The sequence below is a fragment of the Ziziphus jujuba genome, chromosome 12 (genome assembly GCF_031755915.1).
Source record: "Ziziphus jujuba cultivar Dongzao chromosome 12, ASM3175591v1".
Lineage (NCBI taxonomy): Eukaryota > Viridiplantae > Streptophyta > Magnoliopsida > Rosales > Rhamnaceae > Ziziphus > Ziziphus jujuba.
In genome coordinates, this window is record NC_083390.1 from 8926337 (window position 1) to 8936263 (window position 9927).

General features: G+C 34.2%; 2 protein-coding genes across 2 annotated transcripts; both read right to left on the reverse strand.

Annotated features, from left to right (window-relative positions):
• Positions 1-1053: 1053 nt before the first annotated feature.
• LOC107434088 (exocyst complex component EXO84A) lies at positions 1054-5068 on the reverse strand. The gene is made up of 7 exons (XM_048463005.2): positions 4650-5068; positions 4337-4434; positions 3223-4252; positions 2268-2774; positions 1751-1939; positions 1508-1644; positions 1054-1293 (listed from the first exon to the last, which is right to left on the reverse strand). The coding sequence occupies exons 1-7, from the start codon at positions 4818-4820 to the stop codon at positions 1164-1166; spliced, it is 2262 nt and encodes a 753-aa protein (XP_048318962.2). The 5' UTR covers positions 4821-5068; the 3' UTR covers positions 1054-1163.
• Positions 5069-7030: 1962 nt separating this feature from the next.
• Positions 7031-9503, reverse strand: LOC125418414 (glycerol-3-phosphate acyltransferase RAM2). The gene is made up of 2 exons (XM_048461927.2): positions 8889-9503; positions 7031-7933 (listed from the first exon to the last, which is right to left on the reverse strand). Exons 1-2 carry the CDS (start codon positions 9501-9503, stop codon positions 7031-7033), a joined length of 1518 nt encoding a protein of 505 aa, XP_048317884.1.
• Between the last annotated feature and the right edge of the window lie 424 nt (positions 9504-9927).

The following is a 9927-nucleotide window of genomic DNA, read 5'->3' on the forward strand; positions in this document are numbered from 1 at the left end:
AGAAAAATACTTTGGATTAAAAATGAAAAAATTAAAGTTGACCTTGCTTGAAAAACGAGGAAAAGAAAGAACCAAATTTGAATCCTACATAAAAAAACATAAAAAAGAGAGAGAGAGAGAGAGAGAGAGAAGAAACAATCTTAAATTTTCATATGAGTGAGTGTTCTTTTGTTCAATTTGTCTGCAAATATCATGTAATAAGTACTAAATTCCAACACCACCTTATTAAGGTCCACTTTTTTAGTTTTTACTCATAAATAGTAAGCAGGTGAGAGACAAAAAACTCAGAATAACTGGATGATTGATGAAATTAGACAAAATGATGAGGAACGTGACTGGTTTTGTTTGAAAAAAAATCCATCATGTCTTTTTAACGCGTAAAAACAGTAATCATAGATACTTATAGATGATTGTATATTAATCAGAGTTTCAAAAAAGAGACCACACTCAATAATAGCTAAAAGAATAAAATAATAGTTTATCTTAAATGAGAAGCAGAGCACTCTAAATTGTAGCTTTTGGGGATTACCGTTATAAATATATATATCATATTATATGGGACTATACACCCACAATTCAAAATGTAAACTTATCATGGTTTAGAATCACGACTTGACCAACCTTACCCGTCCAGCTATTCGAACTTGAACAAAAAGATTTTTAATAGTCATATGAATAATCAAAGGATTGTTTCCAATGATGCCCTCTAGATTTTCTTCATCTTGCACTTTAGTCTAATATTTTTATTTGTTTATTTATTTTACATCAAAACTCTTTAAAATCTGATAAACAAATATGGAAACAAATTCCCAAACCTGAACACAGTTTATTTTTTACTATCCAGAGTTGAATTTTTTTTTTTTTCCTTTTTTGTACTTGCAAATGATTCAAATTTTAATTTATCTAAAACGTGCTTCTGAATAGAAAGGTAAACAATTTTTAAAGTGTTATTTATGAAGTTCATGAGTTTTGACAAAAAAAATTATATATATATATATATATATATAATTCAAAGACTAATAAAAAGATTCAATTGATAATAGAATTATATAACCGTCTCAAATAAAAAGATGGCAAGTGCATATGATGTTACAGTTCGGAGGCAATTGGGCTATATGTTAAAGATTATGGATAAGGAATTGGCCAACTGGATGAGTCTGTGATTACTGAGAATAGACAGATGCAGTGGGGCTAGTAACATCTCCTTCTACATTGCCAAAGTTAGCTTTCCCTGTTAACATCTTTATTGCTATTTGTGCCACTTCTGCAAACCAGTCATCCTCTGGCAATACCCTGCCATACCCACAGAAACTTGTAAAGGTTTTAGCTCTCAATAAGAAAGATTACAAAAGCTTTTTGTCTCATTTGCAAAAAGCTTTTTGTCCCATTTGTTGTATTTTATGCCAAAATAAAGACCAAGATAATCGCAATTTCTTTCTCTGTGTTCATTCTCTGTCACAAACACATAAGATGGAAAAAGCTGAGTTGTTGTATTTGTATTTTGTACCTGAAAGGATCTAATCCAGTAGCAGAAACTGCGTCAATAGCTCTTGCAATTATATTCTTTATAACTTGATTTAGATGCCTGGAAAGGTATCTTCCTTGTGATGAAAATAGCATCACAAACTCCATATCCAAATAGAACTGCATTAAAAATATAAAAAATATGAATAAAAAAAACCAAGTATATATAAAAATAGTAATTGCATAGAAACAAAGAAATCAAGATTTGATTGATTTAATAATTTACCTGTTGAAGGCCAAAAGGACCTAACGGCCTTGGTCCTTCTTCTATTTCTCCCCAGAAGTTTTGGTCATCAGAAAGCCAAAGGATCACAGTCTCTGTGAGTCTCATCAATAGAACAGTTGCAAATCTTTCTCTACCCACAAACATATCTGTTGCAATGCTTGCAATCTGGGACAGTTTCGCAAATAGTTCCTGATATACAACATACATTTTTCATCATAATCTTCCATAGGATCTCTATATAAAGATTAAGGTGTTAACAAATATGAGTTTCTGATACCATATTAAATTATCAATATTCTCAAAGACAAGAATAACCATTCATGCATTTGTACTATATTTAAATGGAAACGTGGGCTACAAGATTACAAAAAACAGTAGGCAAAACATGTTAATTGTATGTTGTTTTTGCTATTTTTGACACCTTATAAATGAGGTAGAGCAAACCAAGACAAAAAAATAGAATTGAGACCAAAAAAAAAAAAAAAAAAAAAAAAAAAAAAAAAAAAAAAGAAAAAACCTGATAAATTGGAGAAGGAAACCACTCAGGCTCTTCAACATTTCCATCCATACCAATATACATTTGCGGATGGAGACGTGTTTCGCCTTCTTCAGTGAAGATGAGATCAAGGGCATGCTGCCTGCAGAAGCTGTCACGCAGACGATCAACAGAACGCTGCAGGCGTTTCTTCCATTCCCTTTGCTCCGGCGCACGGCCTGGAGCTATTTTAGGAGTTTCCATTTTGTTAGTCTGCTGCATCAATGGAAAAAGCTTCAAAGCTGCGCGAGGGAGTAGCTCATCTGCTAACAATGATGCATTGGCTAGCAGAGCTAATTGTTGTGCTTCAGTCTCTGCCATCCTCACAATTTTAATACCAGAACCATCAAGGTTCTCTTCATTTTCCATTGAACCAGGTACACCATTTATCAGCAAACTCACGTACGAGTTGAACACTTGTAAAATACCTTCCAGAGCTGCACCATCCAACTGCAGGCTCTCTAGTGGGCCTACATCCTCAACAAGTTCCTTAAATTCCATCCATATAAAGCAACATTAGTGAATCTTAAAATTCGCAAAAAAGCTGACACCAACATAAATCATTGGATTCCTAAACATAGTTTGTTTCCTTTGCATATGAAGTAAGAGTGTACTTGCTTAAGCTATTAAGAGGTTGGTTATCGTTACCGTTATACATGTCCCCTCATGAGTAGGCTTAGTTATTAATTTTTAGGAATTTTCAGGTCTTGAGTACAGAACCTTTTTGGTATTTGGCTCAAATAGTATATTGAATTAAAATTCTTCCCAAAAGTTTTAAAACTAGTAATTCAACATGTGTCCCTTTTTTCAATAATTTAGGCTTTTGGAATCGATAACAACCTAAAATAGGTGAGACGCTAGAGGAAAAACATTAAGGTTTGAAATATACATAGGTAATGGGGAAAAATGGATTAATCCTCAATGCAATAACAATCACCTGAACCATTGAATTGAATCTATGAGCACTGCTTGAAAGTTTTGGACTAGAAAGAGACATTGCAGAACCCATTGATCTTAAACCAACAGGAGAATAAACCAATGACCAATCATCATCAGCAGCGAATGCAGCACTGCTCTGTTCAATCCTTTTCAAATTAGCACTCAAAGCCTGTTCAACATAGGGCTTAAAGATTCTCAAAAGAACAGGAGAAAGAGCCAAACCCCGAGCTTCTAACAGATAACAATGTCCTAAACATATTTGAACACACTCGGCAGCAAGTCTTAGACTCCCTGAAGCTGCTGATGGAGCAAGGATTTGCCTTTTCAGAAGATTAGCAAAAATCTGTGTCTGCTTCACGGCCCAAGTTACAAGCTCAGATGCATAAGCAGATTCCTCACTGAAAACTGCCAATGAATCTGTTGCTGCTTGAGCAATCGTACCGAAAACAATATGAGAAAGTGCTGCTGTATGAGCTCCCCCAGTGGAAGTGCAAGACGTGTTAAAGCTCTGCATGTTGCTCTGCAATTTCTGCTCATGAGACTTGAGAAGCAGCTGGTGTGCACGAGGCCCGTCTCCGAGCTTCTTGAGAGCTTGAACGGTGGAACGAAGCTCGGCGCCACGAGCAGAAGGCTGCCCCATTGTCTCGGCGAGTTGATCAGCAAGTTTCTGTCTTTGTTCTGTGATTGCAGACTGCAATGATAATAATGCCGCCGGGCTTAAAGTTCGTCTGTCGTTTGCTTCTTCTACTATAAGATCTCCTTCATCCAAAGCTGCTAAAGCTTCATCCACTCTTCTTTCAGCTAGAAGAACTTCAATGGTGTCCATGAATTCTACCAACCATTTTTCAGTCTTTGAAAGTTCTTTGCTTTCATTGGACATTTCTTCTTCTGTTGAATCTTCATCACCGCTTGTTAACGAACCAATTCGAACTCCTTCTGCTAGACTTTGAACCAATGTTGCTTGAGTGGATAGCAGATTTCTCATTGAAAGTAGCTCTCCTTCAAGATCAGAAATCTCCTTGGAGGTTCTGCAAATGTGAAAAGACAATATTATTTGAAATTAACAATCCAGAAATTTCTACATTTTCATAGAATTTATGTATCAAGCTCACCGAATAAAAGCAGAGTAATTAGCATAAACACTTATACGCATTTCCTCTGCAGAAGCTTTCTTTAGATCAACAAGGTATGCAACAAGGTGCTTTATTTCCTGAATCAAAAAAAAAAAAAAAAAAAAAAAAAAAAAAAAAGAAGAAGAAGAAACTTTTAAATTTTGTTTAAAGAATTGAACTACGACCCATTAATTTAATCTCAATTATGGTCAAGTTTTGATGATGAATTTTTAAACATATGAATGAAAAACAAAAAGGGTCTTAAAGAATAATCGAGAGAGAGAGAGAGAGAGAGAGAGAGAGAGAGATAGACCTTCTCGTTCATGTTTTGGCATTTGGAGGTGACATAGTTGTCGGGATTGAACTGTGAAGATTTGAAAACCTTAATTCTGTCGCTGAGTGTTAGATTTTGTTCAAGTTCTGCGGAATCTCCAAGACTTGAAGAAAATGATCCTTTGGAAAAAGATGAAAATGCTGAGTCCATTCTTCTTCTCCTTCACTAAGCAGAGAACAAGTTTGATAATTAATTTTCCAATTTCAATATTGGAAAAAGCCTAACAATGAAAAACCCAGAAAATTTTTTAATCCCAGGAATGAAGCTAAATCGATCTGCATGCTTTTGCTGCCATGATAAACACGTATAGAGGTTTTCAGGGTTTATCATATGCTACAATGGGTTAACTAGATTCACCTTTTTCTAATTTCTAATATGTTTTTTTTTTCTTTTTTTCTTTTTTTTTTTCTTTCCTTCTTCGTCTTCTTGATCAAATCGGAGTGACTAATTAATTCTTAATCTTACGAATATTCATTAATTAAATGGTAGGATGTTCCATAACTTTAGGATCCAAAAATTGCAGATTTTTTTTTTCTTTTTTTAAATCAGAATCGGCTTAACCTCATATTGACTTTTTCCTATGTCGATTGTGTGCCCTTTTTATTTTATTTTATTTTATTTTAATTTCTCTTTTCGGTTAGAAAAAGTGAGCAGTTTTTGTCATCCAAATTATATGCTAATCCAAGAGTACTGACTCTTTTACATCTAATATAATCCAATTATGTTACAAATCCAATAGGATCAATATTATAGTACTCTCTGAGCGTGTTATGGAAAAATTTGTTAGCACGCATTAGATTATATATATTTTCAAGAAAAATTCAACTTATTAAAGTTATAAATTTCAATATATTTTTTCGTTTGTCAAAAAATCTTCTATTTGTTTATAGCACCATTGCACATATATGTGGCCCTAAATCTAGTTTGCTCTTAATCCTAACCACATAAAAATTTCTAATGCCTAAATTTTCCAATCTAATAATTAAAGTATGGGACCCAATATTAACTATTATCCCTGATTGGCTCAACTTTTTTAAGGTTGATTAAAAAAACTTTTTCTTACATGCCAGCTAATATAACATTATGTATCTTTTCAGAAATCTTTGAGGAGGTCCTTACCATATTAAAACTAGTTATATCTAGGATTTTATATAGTAAGATCTTGTAAGTGGCTTGTGGAGAGAGACTTGAGAGACTCAGACTCTTATGTGGCTCATATGTGTCAATCTACATCATTTAACCAATGAAACATTATTTAAATATTTTTTGATTAATTCAAAAATAAAAACAAAAGAGCAACCCATAAAAATATGTGTGGGGTCTAATATTATCTACTATCGCCACTGATTCAACTTATGTAAGGTTGATTAAAAACCTTTTTTTTCTATGTGGCAGCTGAGGTGACACATCTCTCTCCATAAATCTCAAAAATGGTAAAGGAAATTGCCTACCACATGGAGAGAAACAATGATTCACACCTTTGGATTATATATATTATACAGATTTGATGACTATAGATAACTATCGCATATTGTATAATGGATGATTTCACCTACAGTAGCAGTATGTTTATATATATATATATATATTGGAATAAATGTAGTACCAAGTATATATTCATATATAAAAATGTTATGGCACGGATAATCTATATGTAGATCTGTAATATTGACGACAGTTTTTAAAAAAATCATCGTTAATATTATTTCTGTATAATTATATTGATGATAATTTTTTAAAAAATTATCAATACTGGTTCGCATATAGACAGCTTTTATATATATATATATATATATATATATATATATATATATATATATATAATATGTGATTAATTTTTAAAGTTATAAAATTTGATAACAAATTAATGATAAGATTCTCATATTGAAATAAATGAATCCACTGGCATCCAAAATAGATATTTTATTAATATAAATCGGGAATTCTAATTTACTTGCTCAGTTTAGGTTGGAGTATTCAAAAAGTACTATATACCAATTTTCTCTTTCCTAGTGATTATCTCCCCCCAAAAAAAAGAAATAAAATAAAAAAACACGATAAGAACTAGAATCCCATGTCCAACCACATAAAATATCTAATATATAATAATTCGCACAAAAGAATCTAGTATAGTAAATTTAATTTCTTTGAAAACTTTTTTGATATTAATTGAAAGCTCCATTATAATTTTCTTTTTCCAGTTTTGGTAAACACTGTGATATTTCTTTTTGAAACTAACAGCAAGATCAAAATTTAGAAGAAACAATCATCACATCTATATTATTCATAGTGTTAAAGATATAATATAGTCAAATTACATTATTGGGTAAAAAGGAGTAGATCATGATCAAAATTCAAAATCAGCATCCCATTACTTTGTTGGCTTTGATCACAGCTGGTTTCTGGACCACAGATCCATCATTCCCTGCAAGAGCCAAATACTTATCTTTCCTTGTAAAACTTGTGCATTCATAAGAAAGTGTAGCAGCAATAACCCTCTGTATATAATTAGCAACTTCATGGCTGGTTTTCCCTGAACTGCAAGTAAGCTCCATTGGCAACTTGTTCAAGAAATTTACTTCATAAGCAGGACTAGGGTTCATGAAGAAGTAAAACGGGTCCATCCCTTTCCATCCTCTTGCCGTTGTTCCGTGAAACATGCTCATCCTGTTCACCATCGCCACCGGAACCAGCTGGTCTGTCAGCTCGGCGAACAGAGCTGAAAACCTTAACAAAAACGGCTCACGGCAAGTTGTTCCCTCCGGACATATGGCCAGGTCTCCTTCTTCTAAGAGCTTCTTGATCATGGATGCGTCGGTGGCTCGGTCGCGGCTTAAACGCACTGTTTTGATTGGGGAAATGATTTCGGAGAGGCGGGAAACCGAGTAAGTGACGGCGGGGATGGGGCGGCCTAATGCGGTTGAGAGGAAGATTGGGTCTAGGAGGCTTCTGTGAGAGCAGACAAAGAGGACGCCGGACTGACCGGTGGATTTTTTGGCCGGAGGCGGTGGTGTTCCTTTGATGGTGACACGAACACCGAGAGCCCAAAAGGCATAGTAGACGATGGGCATGGGGAGGAGAGAGCCGGCGGCGACTCTTAAGCAGGCCAGAAGGAAGCCTATGGGGATCCAGAGAATGGTTAGGAGAGCCATGAGAGGTGTTGGCTTGTGGACGAGACGACCATCGTGGAAGATAATGGGTTTCGGGAGCTTGTCACTTTTCACTGCTTTTACTTCTGGTGTGGGTGCTACCATGTATCCCTCCTGCAATTTCATCACAGTAGATATGGTGAATATATGCATATTCTCAGCGTATGTATGGTAGAGTCTTGTCTCATTCAAGCATTATTATACCCCTATACGTGCATGAATGCGGCCTAATCAAACGTACGATGCCAATGGTAGAACAAATTCATATAGAGTTAATTTCATTTATTACTTTTCAATTTATTATAAACATTCTTTTAGTTTTTTATACATCAAAAGGCTCATTTATTAATTTTTACCCATTAAGTTAATTTTAATAGTTAAAGCTACAAAGGAAATTAAAAATCTATATTTTATAATTAAATAACTTTGTAGAAATATAATTTTAAACTTTACTAACTTAAAATTGATACATTAATTTTTTTATATAATTTTAAAATATTAAAAGGAGGTAAATGATAATTTTTCAAAAATACAAAGTTTAAATAAAATAATAACAAAATTAAAAGGATGTAAATAAAATTTTTCTTTTTAAATATAGTGTATATACATAGAATAGAAATAATATAGTGACGAAAACTATAAAATAATTTTGTGGACAAATGCAGTTTGTGACCTTGTTGCAAGTGAAGAAGTTTTTGGTACCAAAAAGTACCTTTGATAGTAAGACTTCTAGCTACTTTTTCTAACGAAAGTGCATAACAATGACATAATGAAAACATTTTTTTTTTTTTTATGTGATTCAAATTTATTTTTTATCATGAAATTGTGTCAAATTTTTTTTTATATTATATATTAGGTGAGAAGATTTTAACTTGAATCATTGTGTGAGGTGAGGAAATAGAAAAAAACAGTATCTTTGTTACAAGACAGGTGGTTGGGAGGAAATGGCGAACTTTCCCACAAAAAAAAAAAAAAATGCATATAGTTTGTAACGTTAATATATGTATATAATATTTTGAACCAACCAAAAGAGATAATAATAAATTATATATGGTGTGCAAATATTCACCTTGCATAATGCCATGAAAGGAATATCCGTGTGTCTATCACCAAGACCAATATCAGGCTGTGCCTCTTTGAAAGTATTCTTCATAGCATCTGCCTTGTTCTTCCCAACAAGTACTCCCGGATGTCGAACAAAACCCGTTGCTCGACCTTTAAACGTCGAAATCTCAGTCCCCAACACCATATCAGCTCCAAGAAAATCCTTCAAAAAAGGTTCCACCATAATCCTAGGGTTGGCAGTGAGAACACACCTCTTTCCACACGAAGAAAACACCCGCCACGACTCCGGATGCAGATCGGCGCAGTAAAACTTCGGCAGCACAGCACGTGCCACCGACTTGATATCGGAGACCCTCATGCCGGAAAAAGTGGCGAAGATAAGGACTTTTATTCCGGCAGACTCCGAGATGAAGTAATATAGGATACCAGCAAGTGGGGAAGCCAAAAGCAAGAAAAGGAGCCTTATAATCCCACCCACTTCAAAAGCTATGAGAGCAAAGTAAGGGAAAGAGCTACGACCTCTTAGCAAGGTTCCGTCCATGTCGGTAACCACCGTGTGTTTATCCCTGCCGGTGGATGAACATTTGTCCACAGTTGGAAATGGTGTTTTGTTAGCCATTTTTGGTGGGGTTAATGTGTAATTAAGAAAGAAAAGGGAAAAAGATAAGAAAAGAGGCTAACTTTTTCCGGGAAAAGTTTGTAGATTTGAAGTTTATATAGGGAGTGATATTTGAAAGGCTTATAGAGAAATGAAAGAAAGGTACGTAGAAAACTAATGGGGTAGGTTTGAAAGGGACAAAAATACAAGTGTTATGGTTTATGAGAACAATGACAATGTCGAGGCCGAGATTTCCAAAAAGGAGGGCTTCGACATGTACAGCTGCTTTTGGAATATGCATATAATGGTAGTTAAAATCAATTGTTTTTAGTGGAGAGCAATGAGTATAAGCTACTTTTTTGTGTCTTGGTATGTATCGATCCAATCGCCCCTCCTTTTGTCTTTTTGTTTGAAGACTATTTTATCGAACCTCATGCAATGCAAT

What these genes read in the sequence shown, in the direction of transcription:
- LOC125418414 (XM_048461927.2), bottom strand. Translation starts at nt 9,503, where the DNA reads ATGGCTAACAAAACACCATTTCCAACTGTGGACAAATGTTCATCCACC. An exon ending in CTTTCATGGCATTATGCAAG is followed by an intron (nt 7,934 to 8,888) that starts GTGAATATTTGC and finishes ATGAAATTGCAG; the next exon opens with GAGGGATACATGGTAGCACC.
- LOC107434088 (XM_048463005.2), bottom strand. Translation starts at nt 4,820, where the DNA reads ATGGACTCAGCATTTTCATCTTTTTCCAAAGGATCATTTTCTTCAAGT. An exon ending in GCCAAAACATGAACGAGAAG is followed by an intron (nt 4,435 to 4,649) that starts GTCTATCTCTCT and finishes TTTTTGATTCAG; the next exon opens with GAAATAAAGCACCTTGTTGC. An exon ending in TTCCTTCTCCAATTTATCAG is followed by an intron (nt 1,940 to 2,267) that starts GTTTTTTCTTTT and finishes GTTGTATATCAG; the next exon opens with GAACTATTTGCGAAACTGTC.